Raw genomic sequence first — 25,437 nt, 5'->3', positions numbered from 1 at the left:
TCTCTGCCTCCCCAGGTGGGCCCTGAACCTGCAGTGTCAGGGCAGCAGGAACGTCCTCGGTGCCCTGCGGAAGGCTGTGGAAGTGGACTTCAAGGACAAAGACAAGCACCAATTACAGGGCATCTACCTCTTCACGGGGGGCATCCCCGACCAGGACATGGTGGGTAGGCTGCGTCCTGGGTGTCCATCATCCTCTGCGACCCCATCCATCCTCTCTTGGGTACCTCACAGCAGTTGCTCCAGCTTGATTTTGGAAACCAGCGCTTCCCAAGCTTTAGTGTGCGGACCAGCACCCGGGGGTGCTGCTAAACTGTAGGGCCGGTGCAGTAGGTCTGGGTGGGGCCTGGGAGTCTGCACTTCTAACAGGCTCCCGGGGGTGCCCATGCTGCTGGGCTGCAGACCTCCCCTGGTGTAACCGGGCTCTCTGGTCCAGCTCCCCGGCCACACCCTATGAAGATGTTTCTATCCTTAGTGCCAAATACTAGACCAGGCACACAGTAAGCCCTCAGGAAAGTTTACTGGGCTGGACAGACCAGAGCCTGGAAGCTTCAAGGCCCTCAGCCTCGGGCCCCTCTGCCTTCTCTGCCCTCACAGCCCATGCTCAGCTCCTACGTGGCCGAGGCCTGTGGGGGCTACGACCTTAAGCTGAACGTGTGTCTCTTCTACGTGGGTGAGCCACAGATGGACACCACGCCCCCCGCCTGCTATGCCAGCCGCAATGACACGGCCACTGCCTACAGGGAGGTCACCCAGGCTGCTGGTGGCCGGTTCCACTGGTTTGGAGAAACAGGTATGTGATGTTGTCTGGTGCCTTCATCTCTTTCCAGACAGTTGTCTCAGCGCCAACAGAGCTCCCTTACACCATAGACGTATCCAGAAAAGCGTTGCGTGAAAATTACATCTTAAAATGTAAAACTACTATCCTAGAGACGGACAGTCACAGTAGCTGCACAACAGCGTGAATGTACTTAATGCCACTGAACTGTACACTTAAAAATAATCAAAATGACAATTTTTTAAAAATTTCTTTTTAATCCCATCCTGAAGATGAGAAAAATGATAGATTTTGTTGTGTGTATTTTTTTTTTTTTTTTTTTTTTTGTTGTTGTTGTTGTTGAGACAGAGTCTCATTTTGTTGCCCAGGCTAGAGTGAGTGCCGTGGCGTCAGCCTAGCTCACAGCAACCTCAGACTCCTCGGCTTAAGCGATCCTACTGCCTCAGCCTCCCGAGTAGCTGGGACTACAGGCATGCGCCACTATGCCCGGCTAATTTTTTTCTATATAGATTTTTAGTTGTCCATATAATGTCTTTCTATTTTTAGTAGAGACGGGGTCTCGCTCTTGCTCAGGCTGGTCTCGAACTCCTGACCTCGAGCGATCCACCCGCCTCGGCCTCCCAGAGTGCTAGGATTACAGGCGTGAGCCACCGCGCCCGGCCAGTTGTATATATTTTTACCACAATTTTTTTTAAAGTTAACAAAGAAAAAGTAAAACTTTAAAAGTATTTTAGGGTCAGGTATGGTGGCTCACACCTGTAATCCTAGCACTTTGGGAGGCCGAGGTGAGAGGATGGTTTGAGGCCAGCAGTTCAAGACCAGCCTAAGAAAGAGCGAGACCCTATCTCTACAAAAAATAAAAAAATTAGCTGGGTGTGGTGGCACATGCCTGTAGTCCCAGCTACTTGGGAGGCTGAGGCAGGAGGATCACTTGAGCCCAGGAGTTTGAGGTTGCTGTGAGCTATGATGACACCACTGCACTCTAGCCAAGGTGACAAAGCCTGACCCTGTCTCAAAAAAAAAAAAAAAAAGTATTTTAGAATGTCAGAGCTGGAAGGTGCCCTAAAAATCCCTTAGATTAATGTTTCCCAAAGCATAGAATTTTCACAACAGGTGGTGGCAAGATAGTTGTAAATGTCACATGAAGCAATTTTTTTTATTGTGACAGTTATATGCTTGTTTTAACATTCTTAGAAAAATACTGGCTTTTCCATTGTCAGCAGTGACATAAATCTTCTGTTTTAAATATACAGTCATGTAGTGCATAATGATGTTTCAGTCAATGATGGACTGAACATACAGCATAAGATTATCATGCCATGTTTTTACTGCACCTCTTCTGTGTTTATATCTGCTTCAATGCACAAATACTTACCATTGTGTTTCAGTCACCTACAGTACTCAGCACAACAACATGCTGTGCTGGTTTGTAGCCCAGGAGCAATAGGCTGTTCCATGTAGCCCAGGTGTGTAGCAGGCTACGCCATCTAGGTTTGTGCAAGTGCATGCGGTGATCACACAGCAACAAAATCGCTAACGATGCATTTCTCAGACCACGTCCCCATCATTGAGCAGTGCACGACTGTACTTTTAAGTGAACCAAAAGTGAATGGATTAAAATATACATTTGAAGTAAATCATGGTTTAAGTGGGATGCAGACAAGACAAAACCACGACAGTGACATGGGAGTGACTGAAGCTAGAACACACTAGTGCATTCCAACCTCTTTGAGTCCTAAGTGAAGTAACTCCCAGGGATGTGATGTGCCCGTGGTTACAAAGTCAGCGGTTATACGCTGGGGCCCTGTTTCCCAGCTCGTTCTTTCGTGAAAAGTTCTGGGCACGTACATTTAAGTTACTATTGGTAATTATCACTAATAATAGCAAACGCTTACCCAACAGCTAGCTATCATATACCAGACACAGTTCTAAGCATTTTACAGATATAGGTTGAGTATTCCTTATCCTAAATGCTTGGGACCGGAAGTGTTTTGGATTTTGGATTTTTTTTCAAATTTTGGAATACTTACAGGTTAAGCATTCCAAATCTGAAAATCCAAAATCTGAAATGCTCCAATGAGCATTTCCTTTGAGCATCATGTTGATGCTCAAAGTTCAGATTTGGGGGCATTTTGGATTTTAGAGTTTTGGGTTTGGGATGCCAACCTGTATTACGATTTGTTCCTCATAATGACCCTATGAAGTAGGTGATTATTATTTTTTTTTTAACTAGAAACTAGATAATGAAGTAGGTGATTATTATCCCATGTTATACATGGGGAAGCTGACACACAGAGCCCAAGAATACACAGATAGTTAAGTGGCGGAACCAGGAGTTGAACCCAGGCAGCCCAGCCTCAGAGTCTGTCTTCGTAGCCATTATACTCTAGTCGCTCTTGAACGAGACATCAGTGTTCACTGTAGACATTACATATTGTGATAATTCCAGGGTAGGTCCTTTTGTTCATTGGAGTAGTGGGGCTTTTGCACCTAACCTGCTTTTCTTGTGGGTGGGTGCCAGGGCCGTGGGTCACAAGGCCAGCCTCACTGTTGGTGACCACATCACACTTGCCCATCCTCTTCCCCGCTGGACAGTGTGGGGTGGGGGCTGGTCAGCTCAGCCCGTTGAGGCCCCACCCTGCTCCTCGGACTCCAGTGGCCTCCGCAGGTGCGTCCAGATGTGGACACGTGCAGGACCCAGGCCCTGCCCCACGCTCACAGTGTGCTCTGTTTCCAGGCATTTATGAGAGCGATGACATCAACTCCATTGTGTCCGAGATGGAGAAGGCGCTCAACTACTCCCAAAAGGTATGCCGTGGGCATGGACCAAGTGACGGCACTGGCTTCTGTATTCATTTTCTGTAGTTGCCAAAACAAACTACCACAAACTGGGTGGCTAAAAACAACACACATTTATTCTCAAATACTTCCGGAGACCAGAAGTCTGAACTCAAGGTGTCAGCAGGGCCATGCTCCTTCTGAAGGCTTTGGGGAGAATCCTTCCTTGCCTCCTCCTAGCTTCTGGGGGTGACTGTTATTTTTGTTTTATTTATTTGTTTTTTTTTTGAGGCAGAATCTCACTCTGTTGCCTGGGCTAGAGTGCCATGGCGTCAGCCTAGCTCACAGCAACCTCAAACTCCTGGGCTCAAGTGATCCTCCTGCCTCAGCCTCCTGGGTAGCTGGGACTACAGGCACATGCCACCATGCCCAGCTAATTTTTTCTATTTTTAGTTGTTTGGCTAATTTCCTTCTATTTTTAGTAGAGACAGGGTCTTGCTCTTGCTCAGGCTGGTCTCGAACTGCTGAGCTCAAACAATCCGCCCGCCTTGGCCTCCCAGAGTGCTAGGATTACAGGCATGAGCCACCGTGCCTGGCCAGTTATTATTATTATTTTTAAATGGCACTGGATGTTCATTTAAAATGGCAAGGAAGACTTTATTTAAGACTATTGCAATAAGGGAGAGAGATTGAACTCAACTCTGGTAATAACAATGATACCTTGGGATCTATAGCCGATGAGCAGAGTCAGTGGATAGAAAATTACTAAGAGGAACTTGATTAGATGTCACAGGAAGGGGATTCTTGCTAAAGGCTGGCCAAGGACTTAGACATTAATATCAAGGTGGGAGATGAGGAATTTGATCAGATATCAAGGGTGGAGTGGGTCTGAATAACCAGACTTAGCAGGATTATTTGCTAAAACTGGGTTCAGCAGGCCAAGGCCTTGTTGAAAAGGAGCCTCAGAGGAACCTAAGTTTGGTCAAGGAGGGAGTCCTTGTCACCGGCAATCCTTGATGTTCCTTGGCTTGTGGCAGCGTAACTCCAACCCCTGCTTCATCTTCACATGATTGTCTCCCTTCTGGGTGTGTCTGTAGCCCTTCTCCTCTTATAAGGACACCAGTCATCTTAGGTTAAGGGCCCGTTCTACTCCAGGATGACCTCATCTTAATTTACAACTTAATTACATCTGCAAAGACCCTATTTCCAAGTAAGATCACATTCACAGGTCCTGGGGCCTCAGACTTCAGCCTGTCTTTTGAGGTGACACAATTCACCCCATGTCAGCTTCCCTCTTCATGTCCTGATCCACTGACACCCAAGGCTTTGGGCGAAACATGAGTGTTTCCCACAAGTCACTGGTTTTGGGTCTGGGTGCTGTACATTCTGGCCTCCTTTGAGTTCCTTGAACACACCAAGCTCATTCCTAAACTCTGGGCCTTTGCATCTGCTGTTTCCTCTGCCCACCATTCCCCTCCTAGACCTTCCGTGGCTTGCTCTTTGTTGTCTGAGATGCACTAAAATGTCACTTCCTCAAAGAAGGCAGGTGAGCGGTACAAGGTGCAATTAGGTAGGAAGATCACGGTAGGAGCCGTGAGCATGGGAACAAGGGGACAGACATGAGAACACTTACGGAAGAACACTCCCAGGTTCCTTACTGGGGGACCCGGTAGACGGTGGTGCCATTGACCCAGACAGAGAAAACAGTAGAAGACCCCCTGGGGGGTGGTGCAGGTCAAGGTGGACTTGGGACAAAGGTGAGTTTGTGGAGCCTTGAAATCAAGAAGTGAGGGTATCCTGTGGGCAGGTAGGAACAGCTATGGCTGGAGATAGCAACTTGGGGCAGTTGAAGCCATGCCGATGGACAGAGAGCCCGTAGGGGCCACGGTCCAGGCAGGGGAGGTGTCTGCAAAGGGCTCTCCCCCAAGGCACATTTGCAGAAAGACTCATGTCCCCAGCTGGCTTGTGGACTCCTGGGAGGGCAGGGCCACATCTCCACGTTCTTTTCCTCTGTGGCCACTGGATGGGCAGATCCGTGGTTCCGCTGCACCTGCCTGAGCTGTCCTGGAACCAGCACCCTTCGGCGGTTTGCAAAGTCCCTTCTCCTCAGGTGCACGTCAGTGCCGTGCCCTCACCTGAACCACGCATTCGCGAGGTGTTAATGGGCAGTAACGGCTCGATCCACCCTTCCTTAGGATGCTTACTTACACTTGAGTGGTGTCTTCTAGCGCTTTCACTGACATTACTGGAGGACCTTTTGGGCAGTTGAGAAATTTGTAGGCCAAAGGAACCCAGTATTACGCCATTGTTGTGCCAGTATCTGGACTCAGCCTGGCATGCGGTGAGCTGACCAGCCCCTGCGCGGGCCACAGTGCCTTACCACGGAAGGAGCGCTGGCTTTGGAACCAGCCGGCGCTGGGTTTGAATTGAAGCTTCTTTACATACTGGTAGTGTCGCCTTGGACAAGGACCTTAAGCTCACAGCGCTTTGGTTTCCTCGTCCATAAAATGGGGATAAGGTAGCACCGACCCTGCCGGCAGAGTTGGCGTGTTCTTGTTGGCGTGTTCTTGTTGGCGTGACATTAACTAGCCCAGTGCCTGGTGCGTCCCAGGCCCTCCACGCCTGGTACTTACGGTTAGTAGGACTGATCCACAGCACTGTCACCCCGGGTGGCTTCCTAGGGACAAAAAGAGGAGTCCAGGAGATGGCAGGGGTTCCATGGGCCCAAGCGTTCCTGTCAGGTGTGTGTGTGCCTGTCCGTCTGTCCGTCCACGGTGGCTGGGGTGCTGCTAACCCTCCACTCCCGTTGCAGTGTGCCTTCCTGGTGGCCTCCCTGAAGAACCGCTCAGGAAAAGAAAAGGAAAGTGCAGATCTCCAGAAAGAAAAGCCAAAGATGCTCCCGCAGAGAAGTCAGCCCAAGAAACTCTGTTCTCCCAAGTCCACGGCCCCCTCGGTGGCCAGAATGGTTTGAGTCCCCTCCCTAATAACACTCAGAGCATTTGGTTTCCACTTCGGCTCCTGGTCTTTCCTGAACTTAAGATGCCTGGGCCAGGCCCCGGGCCCCAGGGCCAGCAGGGGTGGGGGCGGGGTCTTCCATGGTGACATCCCACGGGTGCCTGTTGCCCTGGCAACTCCCCTGCGGGACCTGCTTCTCAGCTCCGGGGGCTCCTCTGGACTCCCCTCCCCACCTTTGGCTCTGCCTGCCTATCCCAGCATCGTCCCCAGCCTGGTCCTGAGGATGCCGTGGAACTGGCAGCCACTGTCACATCTGGAGGGTCTCTCAGGGAGAGGGAATCAGGGTCTCTCACGGGCTCTGTTGCTGCTGCCCAAGGCTTAGCAGGGACCTGGCAGGAGGCTGAGGGTGGACCTGTGCCTGCTGGGGCTTAGCCCCAGCCCTGGCCTGTCACATCTGTCCTGCATGAAGTACCCACCCCGCCACGGCGGTCAGGGGGCCTCCAGAGGGAAGACCCCAGACACAGCTGTGCTTGTGAGCCGAAGGGGCGCAGAAACCCGTGAGCTCTTCAGCCTTTCACTGGCTGGCGGGCCCCTGTGAACACAGCACATTTCCAAAATGAGGACGTCCGTCCCAGACAGTACGTAGCTTATTCCCAGCCAAAGGGCTGCATTGCCAGGGCATTCTGTGCACACAAGCGCTGCCCTCATCCAGAGAACACCAGATTTCAGCAGCCAGCCCAGGCACATCACCCTCTCCTGCCTTCCCAAGTTCTGGGGTGAAACGCTGGGATCTCAGGGTTCACCTCTTGGGCTGCCAGTGGTTCCTGAGTGATTCACTGTGAGGAGGCTGAGGCTGTACAGGACCTCTCATAGGCCCTCCTGATACCAGGCTGGGGGCTCTCTGGATGGCAGTTCCAGGTCTCTGTCCCAGCAGCTCACCCAGAGATCTCCATAGCTGGTACAGGACCCTGGGTGACACTCCAGTTGTGCCCAGTAATGATGAAACTCCTCCCTTAAAACTGAGGTGCCCAGCAGGGCATAGAAGTTACCCGAATGGTTGCTCAACATGCTGGAGGCCCTGATATCCCAGGCCGGTAGGAAGAGTTGCAGGCGACTGGCGCAGTTAGCAACCCCCCCCAACTGTCCCAGCACACTCTGTCGCTCTCTCCTGCCACGCACACGCATGCACAGGTGCACACTCTTTCGCCTCAAAACCCAGAGTCCCCTCTGAATCCGCTGCAGGCGAGGAGCCAGGCCTGTCTGAGGAGTCCCCTCCCTTAGGCTCCTCCCTGCAAAGTTCCTCGTTGACAGATTGAGGCTGGGGTGAGTGGGGTACTGCCCGCCACAGAGAACAGGCCTCTGATGGGAGAGACGGCCTGTTTTCTAGGACATTAAAGATGACCCTGACAGAGAGAAGAGTCCCCCCTCAAAGGCTCTGAAATGGCGTCCACTCAGCGGCAGAGCAGGCACCTCGCCAGGTAAGGCATGTTCACGGTCAGGCGGGGTGAAGGGGCGGCACGGGCACAGCTGAGGCATGGATTAATAATCATAGCACTGAAAATTATCTGTGATCAGGCATGAGTCTCGATCACACGCCGGCCCGTCTATGAGACTGTCTGGCTTAAAGCCTGTGACAATCCTGTGCCCAGTACTCGATCAGCTCCCATTTCACCTAAAGGAACTCGGGCTTGGAGGGGCTAAGGATAAGGTGCCACTGGTCATGATGGGGCCAGCATGATATTTATGAAAGTAGTCAGCTAAAGGCCACAGCAGGAGGATCACTTGAGACCAGGAGTTTGAGACCAGCCTGGGCAATGTAGTGAGACCCCGTTTCTACAAAAAATAGAAAATCAGCTGGGCATGTTGGCACATGCCTGTAGTCCCAGCTACTTGGGTGGCTGGCTGAGGCAGGAGGATCGCCTGAGCCCAGGAGTTTGAGGTTGCAGTGAGCTAGGATCACGCCGCTGCACTCCAGCCTGGGTGATAGAGTGAGACCCTGTCTCAAAAAAAGAAAGGAGAAAAAAAAAAAGAAAGAAAGAACCTAAGACCATGTATCCTATTTCTAATGTCAAAGACATGGCAGAGTGGCTCAGAGCTGAGTTCTGGAGTCAGCAAGACCAGGGGGTGATCACTGCTCTGCTTCTGACCAGCTCTGAGTCCCGCTTCCCTCACCTGCAGTCCAGGGGCTGGGGGGTGAAGTGGGGCGGGGTCTGCCAGGACTGAGCGCCACACCTGGTGAACATTCGGACTCAGTACGTGGCGGCTCTGGCTATCGCTGATCCGGGAGAGGCCAGAGGACTTGGGATGGGGACAAGGGGCACATCAAAGCCATCTTGGAGCCCCACTTCCTGGGGTGGAGTCTGGCTGGAGTTGAGAAGTCTCTAAGTCAGGCTGGACAGCTGTATCACGTGGACTCAGTGGGCTGCTCCAGCCAACAAGCCCAATGTCCTCTAGCTGCAGCCCAGCCAGCGCAGGACGTGACGACAGAGCAGAGGAGGAAGACCAAGTCGCGGGAAGCAGAGACAGCACTCTCGCTGTTCTACACGGACGCAGGGAATAAAGTGGGTAAGCTGGGGGCTGTGCGAGTGTGCAGCCAGCCCCTTCGCCCCGTGGGAACTGCTGAAGGGCAGCGGGCCCCACCAGAAGGAGGTCCCTCCTGCTGTCCCAGGACACCGGCCGCAGTGCCTCTGGAGCACGGCTGTCCTCACACGATGCGGTTCTCCCAGCCCAGGGAGATGGCCACGCAAAGTCTTGGCGCTGGCCAGAGAATGAGGCAAGTCAGTATTGAAGATGCGACCTCTGAGACCCTTGGGAACTCTGGCTGCATCCACTAGGGGCGGTTTCCTTAGCTTGGAGGCAGATGGGGAAGCAGGTGGGGATGATTCCCCAAGGCCAGCCCGACTGAGTGCTGCCAGAGTGCAGACCCAGCGACAGTTCATGCCAGCTGGGAGGCCCTGAGCACCTGACAGCAAATGGCACCTAAGGAATTTTACAGCTGACTTGATTGACAGAGGAACTGACAGGAGAAAGGGAGCAGCTGGGGGAGGACGAGGGGACAGAGGTGCGCATTGTCTCAGTCCGTTTGTGTTGCTGTAAAGGAATACTTGAGGCTGGGTGATTATAAAGAAAAGAGGTTTCTTTGGCTCACGATTCTGCTGGCTGGAAGACTGGGCATCTGGTGACAGCCTCAGGCTGCTTCCACTCGGGGAGGAAGGCAAAGGGGACCAATGTGTGCAGAGATCACATGGGGAGAGAGGAGGCAAGAGAGAGGGCAGGTGCCAGGCTCTGTTTAACAACTAGCTGTCCTGGAAACTAATAGAGCTAATAGAACTACTCCCTCCCCCCATCCCACCAGGGAGAGCATTAATCTATTCATGAAGGATCTGCCCCCATGTCCCACCCAAAAGCCTCTCCCTAGACCCCACCTCCAATATTGGGGGTCAGATTTCAACATGAGGTTTGGAGAGATCAAACATCCAAACTGTAGCAGTGACCTCGCTCTGTTTCTCCTAGGCACAGTGTACAAGAAGTACCCTCAAGGAAGGGTTGTGAGAAGGACTGATTCTTCCATTGAGTTACCCAGAAAGGATATGATTTGCTCAAGCCAAGAGGTACTGAGATGTCTGCACCAGCACATGCCCTGTAGGCAATACTGTAATTCCTTCCACCAACCATTACTTCTAGGAGAGGGGCATGCTTGGAAACAAGAACAAACTTGCAAAGAATGACTGCTTACTGCGGCAGATGTGATAAGGGTTAAATAGATCTAAATTCAAAATCCAGGTCTGCTGCTTCCTAGTTGCCTGACCTTGGGCAATTCACTTAGCTACACTCAAAATCTTTATTTGTAAAATGAAGACAGTTGTACCTACTAAGGAAATTGATGTGAGGATTAAAGTGTATTTTGTGTAAAGTACTTAGTGGTATCAGATCCTTTTGGTTGCAAGCAACAGAAATCCCCCTACTTGTTCCTATAAGAAGATAGAACATCTTTCTTCCCACAATTATTTAATGGAAGCCTGAGCCTGGCTCTGATTGTGCAAATCCTGGATGTCATGCTGCTCTAATTGCTTTGAGCCTTCCTGGCTCAGCCTCCCAAGTAGTTGGGACTACAGGTGCATGCCAACACACCCAGCTGGTTTTTAAAATTTTTGCAGAGATGGGGTCTTGCTATGTTGTCCAGGCTGGTCTCAAACTCCTGGCCAAATATGAGGTTTTAACAAATGAGCCAGGCCGGGCATGGTGGCTCATACCTATAATCGCAGCACTTTGGGAGGCTGAGGTGGGAGGATCTCTTGAACCCAAGGGTTCAAGGCTGCAGTGAGCTATGATGGTGACACTGCATTCCAGCCTGGGCAACAGAGCAAGACACTGTCTCAAAAAAAAAAAAAAAAAAAAAAAGAGTCAATCATTCAATTAAGCCTCAATTACTTAAGATAATAGTTCTTTCCTTTATTCCAAAGTGGGTAGCAAATTATGGGCTGAAAAAATTGAAGCTGGAGATCTCCAGATGCCTCGGTCCCAGCTGCGCTCATCAAAAGTCAGCACGGAGATCAGCGTCTGCCAAGCACTGCAGTGTCTTCCCCAGCATAGAGGTCAATGTAAGTCACAGTTGCTGTCGCTGTTGCTTCCCCCCCAGCTCCTGCCTCTGCTCAGCTGCAAGTGGGAGAGAGCAGTGCACAGCACCGTGGCATCTCTTCCTGCCTGGAAGAACGCCACCCCCAACGTGGGGCTCCCCTCAGCAAATAGGGGACGCAGAATCCTGTTGGGAGAAAAGCCAGCCCCCCAGAGGCCTGAGTCCCACTCCAGGGTTGCCAGGCTCGTGGAGGGGGATGAGAAACAGTTGCTGGGCACAGACGGCAGTGGCTTTGCAATCACCCCTGAGCGCTCTGTACCCCGACACTGACAATGGTGCCTTCGGATGGCAGCAAACGGCGGCCATGGTAGGAAGTGAGGTGGTTCTCGTCTCTGTTTTCCAACTTGGGGGTAATGTTTTTCATTGCTTTGAGACTGGAACAAGTAATGTTAATACAAAATGAAAAGCTAATCATTTCTCTCCTTGCCCTTTTGCACTGTGTTATCAACATTAGGGGAAACTAAAATAGCCATGAAATTCAAAATGACTCACGGAGAGAACTTACGGTCATTCTAGCGTGCTGCTCCCTCTCCGTCGAAGTCATCTTTTGGTCTGAAATTTATGGACATCCCGCCCCGACACCCAGGGTTTTCTATTTTAAAAGTTAGAGATATTGTATTTTCTTAGCACTACAGTGACTGCCTTTGCCACAAAACCGTCCTCCTCATGCCTCTGCTCCTTTGCAGAACCATAAATCTACTAGTTTAATAAAAGCAAAAAAGGCTTTTAAACCAACAAAAATACATGCTTAACAGATGTTTTGGGAGTCGTGAACCACGTGGAATAACTGTCTTAAGGGGTGGTGGGGCCACAAGGAGACAGCTGAGGGGTGGCTGTCTGCCTTCACTTGCCTCGCTGCAGGGCGTCGTGAGACACATTCACTGGACGCCCAGGGACATGGAGGTGTACGTCAGGTGCGTGGAGAAGGTGATGAGGCGCTATGTCCAGAGGCTGCAGTGGCTGCTGTCTGGTGAGCCTGCCCACCGTCCTGGGGGGTGGCGGGGCAGGAGAGGAAGGGGAGGATCCGGGGACCCTGGGCTCAGTCCTTCCAAGGCCAGGCCCTCGCAGAGTGTCAGATCAGGGAATTGAGCCAGGAGAGTCATCCAGGTACAACATGGCTTCTGGGTTCAGAGGTCCAGCGAGGTGCTGGATGACAGGGGCGCAGGGGCCAAAGGGCCCCAGAGAGAACACATGCCTGGCAAGGTCTCTCTGCAAGGCCACAGTCTGCCGCTCGTCTGCCTGCATGTGACAGGGGGTTCACCCGGAGGAGCTTACTTTAGCACTGACCTGGCCCCGTGGAACTGGCAGATGGAGATGGAGACAGGAGGGGTCCTGATAGAGAAGGAGCCTCCATTCCTCTCTACAAAGAGCGCCCAGGCCCTCCAGGAGAGGCGGAGGGACAGGGCTGGCTGAGGAGAAACAGGCTCACGTCCCAGGGCTGGGGACTACGAGACGGTCTGAAGCACCAAGTCCAAGAGGCCGGGCAGACAGCTAGACCCAGACAGGAGGGGATTTAGGCTTTGGGGCCTGGGAGGCAGGAGGGAGTCATACGGAGACCCTACGGGTGGCCTTGTGTGGGCCACGCAGGCTCCTGTGCAAATTCATCAGGTCCAGTCCCCTGCAGTAGGACCTGGCACAGGCCACAGGTAGTGGGCGCAGCCATATGACAGCTGATCCCAAAGGGTCTGCAGGGGCTGTAGGCTCCAGTTGCGAGTCAGAGGCTGAGGTGAGACAAAGTGGGTGTGAGCCTCTCCCCATTCCCGGTTCACGCGTACCCCAGAAATGCAGCCACTTCCTTCGTAGAACGAGTCCCACAGCTCACATACAAACGCTGTCTCACACCTCAGAACCTCCCCCGGGATGCCTCATCCATTTATTCATTCTCTCTTTCATTCCTTCTTCTGTGAGTGAGTGTTGCTCTCGTGCTAGGCGCCGGGGAAAGGGTAGAAGGAAAGCCCAACATGGTCGCTGAGCTCACGGGGCGTACAGTCTCGGAGGAGACAGACGTTAACCCAAGAGTCACAAACGAGTCTGATGTGGCAACTGCGACAAGTGTGGGCACAAGCGGGCATGGGCTGGAGACCCTTCAAGAGGGGCAGTGGGCCTGGGCAGGCAGGTCAGGGAAGGCTTCCCCAGGAGGTGATATTTGAGCTGAGATCTGCAGAATGAATAGATGATCCCTGGGCAGAGAGCGGCAGGACAGGCGTGGGCTGAGGTGTCCCGAGTGGGGAGGGGATGCTGAGAGTGAGAGGAGTGAAGGGCGAGGCCCTCCTGGACAGGCAAGGCCAGGGAAGGGACTTCGCTATTGATTAGGAGCAATGGGAAGCCACTAACTGGCTTTAAAGAGGGGGAAAGTGATCAGGTTGGCATCTGCAGTAATCTGGCTGATTGCCATGTGGGAAATAAGTTGTTGAGGGCACAGAGTGGAATCAGGGTGACCTAGTCTTGCCCAGGTGTAAGATTAAGAGAGCTGGAAAAGGTATTGACATGGATGGAGCAGGCAGAGTCAGAGAGATTTGGGAGATAAAAGACGACAGGGTTTGGTGGCTTGCAGTATTTCAAAGGTGGACCTCGGGCCATTCGTGATTGGAGGTCCCCCGCCGGCAGACTGGCTGGATGGATATCCTCATGGAACCCCCTGCCTCGGGAAGGTTCACCTCTTATTCTCCTTTTGTCACAGTCATTGCCAGAGAACATCCCACATGAGTCCTGGCGGCTCCCGGGCAGCAGGTGCAGCCGGCTCAGGCTGTTCCATTTTGCAGTGGTTTGTCAGTTTTTCCACTGCCGCCAGGGGTGTGTTTCCAGAACACTGGACACATCACCCTCTGCTTGCTTGGCTTTCCCCGTCTTAGCGCCGTTTGGGACTAGGGCCAGAGGTGGCCTGACTCTCGTGTGGGTCAGAGCACCTGGGTATTGATCTCGGTTCTGCCTCTGCCAGCCCGTGTGATCCGCCAAGTCCCCAGCTCTCTGGGTGTCCCCTGGGGCTGAATCCCAAGCCCTTTAACAACCTCTCCAGCTTCATCTCTCATCCCTCCCTCCGCGGGTCTCTCCAGTCCAACCTTGTCATTTCCCCACATGGGCTTCTCTCTGCCCCTCCAGCAGGCCACACTCTCCTCCCTGTCCTCACGTCCTGTCCAGGCTGTTCCCTCTGTCTGCCGACCGTGGCTAACTGCTGCACATCCTTCCTTGGCTTCCCGGCACCCCACCCTGGATCCATCCATTAATAACTTCAGTTCTCCCCATTATGTGCTTCCACGGCACTCCTTTGTCCTAACCCTGGGCAGAATTGTAATTATTTAACATCTGTCTTCCTTGCCCAGCCATAACCTCTGCAGGGCAGGGACCCTCTCCTGTTCACCGCCATACTTCGTGCAGTGCCAGGCACATAGCAAATGCTCCGTTAACTTCTGAGGACCGGTTGACTGACTACGGGCTCCCTAACATCTTTTCCAGCCCCAAATAATACTGTGACACTATTTAATACAGTCACTCAATTTTAGGGATGAGGAAACTGGAGCCCGGGGAAGTTATAACCACTTGTGCAAATCATCATGGGCAAAGCCAGGGGCCCAAGCCACCGACTGGCTCTGCCCTGGGACAGTTGACCCTGCCACGTGGGGTGATGTGTGCTCCACTATCAGGCAGGCGACGGGTGTTGTGAGACTTTGCGTAAGACAGACACGGCGAGGAAGCCCACCCAGCAGGAGCACCCCTCACCACGTCCTGCCTCTGCCCCCTCCCATTTCCGAGCAGGGAGCCGCCGACTGTTCGGCGCCATCCTGGAGAGCAGAGTGTGCATCCTGCTGGACACATCGGGGTCCATGGGCCCCTACCTGCAGCAGGTGAAAACAGCACTGGTTCTGCTGATTTGGGAACAGGTGCGGAAGCGCTGCAACAGGTAGGAGGCTGGGCCGGGCTCAAGGAGATCCAAGGGGCAGTTTCTGGGGCTTCCCTGGCGGGACATGCTCCTTCCTCTGGGTTCCAATGGGCCTGGAGTTTTCTGAGATGCTCCTCCAAGTAGCTTCCCTGAGCAGGGAAGACCACTGTATTCTGCTCTGCAGCAGAAAGAGAACAATTTTTAGAATCCATTTCAGGCCTAGGAATAATCACAGACACAGCAAAAGGACTACCACGCAGCCTTGAATCATGGCTTTCAGCTGAATTTTATTATGATTGGTATTATTGTTTATTTTTGTGAACTTTATTTTTAAGTGGGGGAAGTTGTTTGTTCTCTCTATCCAGAAGAGATGACCCTGAGAGGACAGCAGGCTACTCTGGTCCCAGGGTGGGACTCTTTCTTGCCTTAATAAGAGTAAGCATTTATTGAGCACTCTCTGTGTGCCAAGTGCTTCACCTGCATGATTTCATCAATCTTCACAGCCTATAGGGTTTTGCTATTATTATTCCTGATTTTCCGGAAAAAGGAAGATAGGAGTTAGGGAGGTTAAGTAATTTGCCAGGATCACATAACCAGTCTGTGGCTAAGCTAGGATTTGAACAGGATTTAACCCTGTTTCTGTCTGCATCTGCTATTGTCAGTGTGCCCCTCTTGTTCTCAAGGGGCCCCCAGCCTTCTCCCTGAGGGGCCACGGGGCTCGTCATAGGGGTCTTCAGTGGCAGGCGTCAGTAGTCCTCAGGAAGGTGACTTCCTCTGAATTCAGTTCAGATTGCTCTAACCAATCTTCTCTCCCCTTGCACCCCTCCAGTTTTAACCTGCTCAGCTTTGCAGACGGCCTTCAGCCATGGCAGGAAGCTCTGGTGGAGACCACAGATGCAGCGTGTCACAAGGCTATGCAGTGGGTGACCCACCTGCAAGCTCAGGGGAGCACCTCAGTCTTGCAAGCGTTGCTGGCAAGTTCTACCACTGAGCCCAACCCCGAAGCAAAGCAAATGCCATCGTCCCCTATACTGATATTGCATGATGCTGTAGGATTTACAAAGAGCACTTTAGAATTTACAAAGTGTGACTTCCTTTCATCTTCTCAGCAACCCAGTGAGGAAGGGATTCTGGTTGTTCTCACTGTATAGATGAAGACACAGAGGCTCAGAGAGGTTAGGTGACTCAGTTGGGGTTAACCAGCTAGGACGTGGGCCATGCTCTTCCTCCTAAACCTTAGCAGCTTCCTTGGTCTGTCTTAGGCTGAAAGGGGAGTCTCTCAGTCTCACCGGACAACAAATCAGTGGCATCCAGCCAGACATGTTTTCCCTGGGGACAGCAGGCCCCACCTTCAGGCAACTGGTTTTTGTCCTTGTGGGTGAGCCCTTCCCCTGCTCCTGACAACCTGACAACCTTCTGTGCTCTTTCAGAAAGCTTTCAGTTTTCACAACCTGGAAGGATTATACCTCCTGACCGACGGGAAGCCAGACACGAGCTGCAGCCTTGTTCTCAGTGAGGTCCAAAGACTCAGGGAGAGGAGAGACGTGAAAGTACACACCATTTCCTTGAACTGCTCAGACAGGTGGGCAGGAAGGAATCGGTGCTGAGTTTTATTCTGTTCCCACGGGGGAAAGTCTGAGCTCCTCACCTAATCCGGGGACTCACTCAGACGCCGTCTCTCCTGGGCCCTACTCACGTAAGTGAGAAATTAGGAGAAGCATTGTTTCCTAGAGGGCCCGGGCAGGCAGCGCACCACAGAGGGACAGCCCCTCTCTCCGCCCTCACTGTACCCACCGGTGGGCTGCACACCCGATTTTCTACAGCCTGGAAACACATTTGCACCCTAGTTCCCACAGTCACGTCATAGCCTCCCTCCCCATCTTTCTTGGGAACACATGTGACTATTGAGGGGAAAAAGCTAGAGGGGAAAACCTAACAGATTAATATAACATCATTATGGTATTTTCTTTTCTTTTTTTTTTTTTTTTGAGACAGAGTCTCCCTCTGTTGCCCGGGCTAGAGTGCCGTGACATCAATCTAGCTCACAGCAACCTCAAACTCCTGGGCTCAAGCGATCCTTCTGCCTCAGCCTCCCGAGTAGCTGGGACTATAGGCATGCGCCACCTTGCCCAGCTAATTTTTTCTGTATATATTTTTAGCTGTCCAGCTAATTTCCATTTTTTTTAGTACAGACGGGGTCTCGCTCTTGCTCAGGCTGGTCTGGAACTCCTGACCTTGAGCGATCCTCCCGCCTTGGCCTCCCAGAGTGCTAGGATTACAGGCGTGAGCCACCGAGCCCGGCCTCATTATGGTATTTTCATAAACAGTCACTATAGAACATGGTTAAACCAGAGAGACTAAGCTCCTTTAGAAAAAAGCCTTATTATTAGCAAAATGGGTTACATAGTTACATATTTTATCTCCCCGTCTAAACCATGAGCTCCGTAAAGGTCACAGTGTGTCGCTTACAGACCTGATACATAGTAAGCACTAATTAGATGTCTAGTAGGGGAATGGGGGCAGGAGGGCACTGTCCGGGAGAGTGTACTTGGTGACGTGCACGGTGTTCTCCATGGCTCAAGCCGAGGCCCACTGCCAGGCCGTTTTCTCTTAAGCCCCACAGACTTAAGTTCCCCGTGGGACTGGGGGCTCATAGCGAACTTGCCTGGTACGGCCTCCGTTCCTCCCCGCAGAGCCGCGGTTGAGTTCCTGAGAAAGCTGGCTTCGCTCACCGGGGGCCGCTACCACTGCCCTGCCGGTGAGGACACGCTCGCCACAATCCACGGCCTGCTGACCAAAGGCTTCATCGAGGAAAGGGTAGGTTGCGGAGCTACGAGGTCTGTTGACAGCCGAGCGGTTTCCCTTCTCACTAAAGAGACCTCTGCTTCTCTTGTGAGACAAAGCGTGCATTAAAAAATGTGGGATTTCCTTGCTGCTGTCCTCTAGGCTAGGCCAACTCTCTTCAAGCCTGGGGAACAATCAGGGTTTGGGGGCGTTATTTAATAATGGTCAGACCAGACTCATGTTGCTTTCTATAGATTATCTCTTTTAATCATTGTACCCTTTGACAGATGAATGAACAGCTCGGGGAGGTCTAGGCATACACCTGACATCATAGGAGCTGACGAAGCCAAGACACCTGCGATTGTAACCTCTGTGCTTTAATTCCTGCACATTGCACTCATTCCTATAAATTCATTGAAACCCAGATGTTCTAATTACCTGTTAAGCAATAGGTCTTAGTACAGTCATAGGTTATCTATTCAGTAATAAATCCAGGAAAGTTACTGGTTCTGGTGACCCTCTTTTGATTTGATGGAAAACTTCTGCCCGTATTTGTATCTTTTAGGAATGCAGTGTTGCCAACGATAATACTTCCAGGGCAACAAATTATCGAGTAAGATAATCGATCAGAATTCCAGATTGCTTTTTGGAAGTTAAAGGTTACTTTCACATGATATGCCACAGTTTTTGACATGTGGGTGGCCTTATAATGACTGCTTTGTTTGAGTAACTCTTCTAGGGACAAAGATTACCAATAACACGGACAGCAGAACAAGTTGGTAAAAGTCATGAATAGTCACACGAGGGTCCTTATGACACAGGAAAACAAACGAGTCTACCGTGAAGGTTCTCAGTTTAGTACCTATCAAGTCTGATTCTTTAAGAATTTTTGTTTGCAGAGTGGGATCACTGCTACTACTTACTGCCGGGGAAAAGGGACAGCTTCATAGCTTTCTTGGAACTTAATTGAGATGTGTGTGGTATTTTTGGTTTTTTTGAGAGTCTCACTTTGTTGCCCGGGCTAGAGTGAGTGCCGTGGCATCAGCCTAGCTCACAGCAACTTCAAACTCTTGGGCTTAAGCAATCCTATTGCCTCAGCCTCCCGAGTAGCTGGGACTACAGGCATGCGCCACCATGCCCGGCTAATTTTTTCTATATGTATTTTTAGTTGGCCAGATAATTTCTTTCTATTTTTAGTAGAGACAGGGTCTCGCTCTTGCTCAGGCTGGTCTTGAACTCCTGACCTCGAGCAATCCTCCCACCTCGGCCTCCCAGAGTGCTAGGATTACAGGCATGAGCCACCACGCCCGGCCGAGACGTGTATTTTTAAGGCTAGTCTCTGAAATTTTATTATTAATAGTTAACAAACACACACAAAAGCATGCCTGTGAATGTCTATTTTATTAGAAGAAAAGGAGAAAGGCCTGAACAGATTTTACTGAGTGGCAGAGAGATGCCATTTCAGTTCTACTGAGTCTGGAGAGGTGCCAGCTTCACTCAGCTTCAGAGACCCTCTTGCTTGGCCACCACCCCCCTCTCTGTGTTGCCGCTCAGACATCTTATTTCAAAGTGTCCCATTGGCTGAATGACTGCCTTGCTAGGTAGTGAGCTTCCCATCCCTGGAGACATACATGCTGAGGCCCACAAGATTTCCTGCACTGGGCAGGAGGCTGCATTTAATTAGATCTAAAATTCTTCTGAGATTTTAGATTATCAGGTCCCATCCAGTTATTGAACAGATGGAACTTCACTCTCATTTCCCTTTTCCAAGGATCCCGCATTGCCACCATTTGAAGGAGATGATTTAAGGAGACTGGCCCGAGAGATCACCAAGGCCAGAAGCTTCCTGTGGCAGGCCCAGTCCTTCAGGTACGCCCTCCGAGTGGCCCCTCCCACCTGCCATGTGCCTGTGCCCACGCAGACTCTGGGCCCGATCAAGAAGGGCCTGCCCAGTCACCACACCCCTGCTCCGAGAGCTCCTGCCCTGCCTCTCCCCACCAGCCCAGAAATCTGGGCACTAGGGGGACCCATCTTCCTTCATCTCCTGCCCACCAGATCCCAACTCCAGAAGCAAAACAACGTGGAACCAAAGGTCGCTCCTCTTTAGAGAAGCACTCTCAGGTAAGGGGAGGGGAGGGACTTTGTACAGGTCATCGAGCATCTAAGGGCCAGGCGGCATGCGCTATTTTGTGGACACTAGTACCTGTAGGGGTGGGCTGGGCCAGAAATAATGATTCCCCTAAGCAGAAAGGCCATCCTACAAGGGACCACCCACTGAGTGCGGCTTGGCCCTGAGGGCAGGATGTTATGGAAAGCAGTGGCCTACACCTCATCCACAGAAAACACGGTTCCAGGCACCAGGGTTTCCCGGAAGCAGAGGAGGGAAAGGCTCTGTTCTTTGTGTGTGGGGCCATCCCCGAGTCTACCCTAACTCTCCTGCCCTGTCGCCTATGCACCCTACACTCCAGCCACAAGACTGTCACTCGCTGGGGAGTCCTGCACCAAGCTCCCCACCTGGAACGCGCTTCCTGCTACCCTCTCCTGGTGACTCCTGCTTGTCCACCAAGGCACAGCTCAAATGACATCATCTTTTCCACTGTGAAGATGTCCCTGGGAGCCATCTAGAGAGAGAGGCCTTCAGGCAGTGCTGGGAGCCTCCAGCCTCCCTCTCGTGGTGTACCAACTGGCCATACCCCTCATTGCACTTGGCACTGCATGTCGTGACTCCTCGCTCGCTTACCTACCTCTTTCCTTGGCCGTGAGCTCCCTCAGGATGAGACTGTGGGGCCCCCAGAACCTGCCACGTGGCAGGCACATAGTAAACAGTGAGCATCCGGCTGAGCTGCGGAGCCCAGCTCTGGCAACCAGCCGAACGGGGTTATTTCCACCCCGGTCCTCTCCGTGCTTCCACCACCCTGGACCACGAGGACCAACGCGGATTCACCATCAGCCCATCCTCTCTGTGCCACCCCCCCCCCACCTGCTCAACCAAACTGCACCGAAGGCTGCTCTGGAACCCAGTCCAGAGCGAACGCTCTGCTCAAGATGTAAAAATAAGACTGGGTCTTCGGGGCCCAGCCCCACTGGGTACCTATGAAATGAATGCGTCATGTATTATGTCATCTGGGGTCATTTTCTAAAATTAAAAAATTGCTTTATTTCATTAATAGGATCAAAGTGACTTTAATTGTTTGAAGTGATCATTGGGGTGTATGTGTATAAATTTTTGGTGAGATAAAACTTTATTAAAAGACTCATATCCAGGCCAGGTACGGTGAATCAGCCTGTGATCCTAGCACTCTGGGAAGCTGAGGCGGGAGCGTTGCTTGAGGTTAGGAGTTCGAGACCAGCCTGAGCAAGAGCAAGATCCTGTCTCTAATAAAAATAGAAAAATTAGCCAGATGTGGTGGTGCCTGTAGCCCCAGCTACTCAGGAGGCTGAGGCAAGAGAATTGCAGGAGCCCAGGAGTTTGAGGTTGCTGTGAGCTAGGCTGACTCCCTGGCACTCTAACCCAGGTGACAGAATGAGACTCTGTCTCAAAAAAAAAAAAGAAAGAAAAGACTCATATCCAGAAGACATAAAGGACTTCAAATCAATAACTAAAAGGCAAACATCCCATTTTTTAAAAAAATAGACAAAGGATTCAAGCACAAATGAACAATAGGTATTTGAAAAGATGCTCAACAGCCTTACCTATTGGGGAAATGCAAATTAAAACCACAGTGAAACATGACTACATGCCCACTAAAATGGCTAAAAAGAAAAAGATTGACAATATCAAGACATGGAGCAACTGGAAAACTCCTATGTTGCTGGGGTAGGAGAAGGGGCCAGGAAGTGTAAATTGATTCAACCACTTTGGAAAACTAATCAGCAATTTCTGCTAAAGTAAAACATGCCTACTCTATGATCTGGCGGTTCTACTCTAAGAGAAATAAGGACACATGTTCAACAAAAGACATACAAGAATGTTTATAGAGCTTTACTCCTAAGAGCCCACAACTGGAAACTACCCAATGTCCATCAGTGGTAGAATGGGTAAAGAAATGGTGCTACATTTGTGCAGGGGAATACTACACAATTTAAAAAGAATGAGCAACAGCTGTATTCAACAAGGTGTATCAATCTCATGAACAATATTGGCCAAAAGAAACTGGACACAAAATGCATACTGCATGCCATTTATATGAAGTTCAAGATCAGACAAAACTAATTGTGACATAGGTCAGAATAGTGGTTACCCTGGTGGTGGGGGAGTCACAAACGGGACATCCAGGGTGCTGGAAATGTTCTATACCTTGATCTGGGCAGTACTTACGTTGGGGTATACATAAGTGAAAATTTATCCAGGTGTTTAAAGACACTCCGTTACTTGACAAGGCTTGACAAGCTCCTGTTCTGAGCAGGCTCCGTGCTGGGCCCACAGCCCCTGCCATGGCGAATCTCAGTCTGGTCCATCTTGGACAGCTGCCCTTCTGGGTCTCGTCTGTAAACACAGAGAAAATGGCCTGTGGTGGTCGTATTAGTTTGCTAGGGCTGTCATAACAAGGTACCACAAACGGAGTAGCTGAAACTGTAGAAGTTTATTGTCTCACAGTTCTGGAGGCTGGAAGTCTGAGATTAAGGTACCAGCAGGGCCATGCTCCCTCTGAGAGCACCAGGAAGGATCCATTCCAGGCTTCCCACCTCCCTTCCAGTAGCTCCTTGGCTTGTAGCAGGATAATTCCGATGTCCACGTGATGTTCTCCATGTGCGCACGTGTGTGTCCAAATTTCCCCTCTCTGTAAGAACACCAATCATATTGGAGTAGGGCCCCGTCCTACTCCATGATGACCTTATCTCAACTAATCACATCTGCAATGATTCTATTTCCAGAGTTAGGGTTAGGTGCTGGGGATTGGGACTTCAACATACAAATTTTTCAAGGGACACAATTCAATCCATCGCAGTTGTGTTGTAAACTATGCTGCTTCTTGCAAGACAACACCGGCAGCTGGTACTGGGGAACGTGAATTCTCTGGCCCTGCTGGTGGCAGAGGAAGAGGCTTCTCGTGAATGGAAGGATGGACCAGAGACACGACTTGTGACGTGGTAAAGTGCAGGACCTAGGTTCAAACCCCAACCTCATTTATATAACGACAGTAACAGCTACCATCAGTTGAGCACTGATTGAGCAGGCTCCATGCTCAGCATTTTGCATATACCATGTTAGCTATAAGCCTCTCAACTTTACAACTGTACACACCATTTCCAGTTTATGGATGAGGAAACTGAGCCTTGTAGTTGCCCAAAGAAACACGACAAAGAAGTGCAAAGTCAAGATTGAAACGCAGGGCCGGCTGGGCGCAGTGGCTCATGCCTGTAATCCCAGAACTTTAGGAGGCCAAGGAGGGAGGACCACTTGAGGCCAGGAGTTAACGACCAGCCTGAGCAACTGGGCAACATATCAAGACCCCATCTCAAAAAAAAAAAAAAAAAAAAAAAACCAGGGCTGACCCATGGCCTTTTCCCACCACACTCTGAGCCCCTTTTCTGAACCTGTTTCCCTGTCTCTAAAATTGCACTAGCACAGAATTGTTAGGGTTAAACAGGATACCTTACCATCTGACACATGATGTATGCAGGGTTACCATTTTGTTTTTCTCTTCCCTGCACCTATGCCCACAATGGGTGCCATGTGGGTGGAGCCTTTCCAGTCACCCTCTTCGGACCAAAGCAACCAGCGCTCCCTGCTCTTAGCCCCTGTAGCTCCATTATAGCAGCTCTGTGGACAAGTGCCTGCCCCTCAGCTACTGCCACTTGAATGAGTTTCCCAGGGAGGGTGTGATTCATCTGGGTTCCCAGAACAGGGGAAAGGCCACCAGTGTAGAAGCGCCCATTAAATGTGAAATGATGGCATTGGTGAACGGATCGACAGAGACTGGGGGAAGAATGCAAGAAAGGAAGGGTAGACAGATGGGTGGAAGAAAGACACATGGGATGAATTGGGGGCATGGAAGGTTGGGCAGATAGGTGGGAGGGTGGACGGAGAGATGAATGGAGGGGTGGCTTGAGGAGCAGATGGAGTGATGCACGGGTGGAAGTTTGAATGATAGAGGGAGAGACGGATGGAATGACGGAAGGATGGATGGGTGGACAAAGAGAGACGGACGGAAGATGAAGCGGGATGATGGATAAACGAAAGGGCGGAAGGAGGAAGCAAGGCAGGCTGAACAAGAAGCGTGTGGGAGATGGATGGGGGCGTGGGGAAAGAACAGTGCTCGGGGGTTTTAGGACGACTGTGCGGGCAGGACAGAGGCCGGCACGTAGGGTCTTTGCCTACTTGCTCCCCCAGAAGCACAGCCCATTTCGCCCCATCCCTACCCGACCAACCCGCCCGAAAGAACGCGGTGCTCCCGCGCTGGGAGCGGGCGGGACGCAGGAGAAGGTGAGAGAGCGGGCGGGGCGGTCCTGGGCCCCGCCCCGCCCCGCCCCGCTCTGCCCCGCCCCACACGGCGTGAGCCCCGCAGCGCGGCGCAGGTGCCGGCATAGCTGCGGGAGCCCAGGCCAGGTGAGCGCAGCCCGGGCGCGGGCTGGGGACGCGGGTGTGGGCGAGAGAGGAAGGGCGAGGGGGCCACCTGGGGTGGGGACTTACCCTCGAGCTGCCCGGGGGCACTCTCCTCCTGACCTGGGGGTCGTCTGTGATGGGGTCCCCATCGACCTGGATTCGGGGCCGAGCCATTTCCAGTGACTCCATCAAACTTCCCTAAGGTTCTCTGAGCCTCAGTTTCCACCTCTGCTTCCCTGGGCTGCCAGCACTGTTCTAGGTGCCGGGGACACTACGGAGCTTGCATCCAGGTTTGCAAAGCTCTTGGGCATCTGTTCTCCCATGACCACCCTGTGAGGAAGAGGAGCAGCCAGGGTTATTTGGGTGCATTTTATAGCTGAGGTGCAGTGAGGTTTTAGGGATCTTGCCCAAGGGCACACCCCAGCAAATGGGTGCCTGAGACCAGGTCTCAGCCCTTGCTACAAAAGTCATCCCCTTTGGGTAGAAAGAGCTCTGGTCCCACAGACCGTTCCCCAGAAGGGTGCTCTGGGTCTGGACAGAGGAGGGCTCCACTCTGGAGCTGCATCCTCTCCTGCCCCTGCGGGAATTAGGGCCATCCTCTGTGATGGCTCTGATTTGGGGTGTCCTTCCATTAAGCCCATGAACGCTCGTGCGTGTTCGGGGCATGATTGTAGCCCTCACCCAGACCTTGGACCAGCAGGGCAGTGACAGAGGAGACTAAAATTCAGATTCAGCCCCAGTGGCTGTCAGAGTCCCTGCCCTGTGACCACAATGAGCAGCAACCATGGGGTTTATCAGTCAGTCAGTCACTCAACAAACACCTGTTCTGTCATGCAGCCAGCTGGCGCACAGCAGGCCCCTACAACACAGTTGCTATTGTGATGATGATCATGACGATGATGATGACCTGGCCCCAGGTCCAGCCTCATTCAGCCTCAGGTGGAGTGGGAGGTGGGGGGTGCTGGTGGTGACAGTGACCAATAGCCTGGCTCACTTTAAGTCTAGAGCAAGGAGGACAGGATCCTTAGTGCTGTCTCCCTAGGCCCAGAGACCTGACCCTAAAGCCTGCAGGGGGCTGGGGCAGG

General features: G+C 51.8%; 1 protein-coding gene across 1 annotated transcript in view; it reads left to right on the top strand.

Annotated features, from left to right (window-relative positions):
* The window catches only part of VWA3A (von Willebrand factor A domain containing 3A), a 53,361-nt gene extending 32,552 nt beyond the window's left edge, over positions 1-20,809 (top strand). The window contains exons 19-34 of the mRNA XM_069485686.1: positions 16-160; positions 595-790; positions 3,513-3,583; positions 6,366-6,518; positions 7,896-7,986; positions 8,963-9,073; positions 10,022-10,119; positions 10,972-11,109; positions 12,006-12,114; positions 14,898-15,042; positions 15,851-15,995; positions 16,452-16,603; positions 17,715-17,838; positions 19,577-19,674; positions 19,861-19,926; positions 20,274-20,809. Coding sequence (XP_069341787.1) covers positions 16-160; positions 595-790; positions 3,513-3,583; positions 6,366-6,518; positions 7,896-7,986; positions 8,963-9,073; positions 10,022-10,119; positions 10,972-11,109; positions 12,006-12,114; positions 14,898-15,042; positions 15,851-15,995; positions 16,452-16,603; positions 17,715-17,838; positions 19,577-19,674; positions 19,861-19,912 — 1,828 coding nt within the window. The 3' untranslated portion in view covers positions 19,913-19,926; positions 20,274-20,809. The remainder of the gene's footprint in view (positions 1-15; positions 161-594; positions 791-3,512; positions 3,584-6,365; positions 6,519-7,895; positions 7,987-8,962; positions 9,074-10,021; positions 10,120-10,971; positions 11,110-12,005; positions 12,115-14,897; positions 15,043-15,850; positions 15,996-16,451; positions 16,604-17,714; positions 17,839-19,576; positions 19,675-19,860; positions 19,927-20,273) is intronic.
* Positions 20,810-25,437: the final 4,628 nt, after the last annotated feature.

This window comes from Eulemur rufifrons, chromosome 14 (assembly GCF_041146395.1).
Source record: "Eulemur rufifrons isolate Redbay chromosome 14, OSU_ERuf_1, whole genome shotgun sequence".
Lineage (NCBI taxonomy): Eukaryota > Metazoa > Chordata > Mammalia > Primates > Lemuridae > Eulemur > Eulemur rufifrons.
The sequence above is the reverse complement of the archived record's forward strand: the minus strand, read 5'-3'. Positions and strand labels throughout refer to the sequence as shown.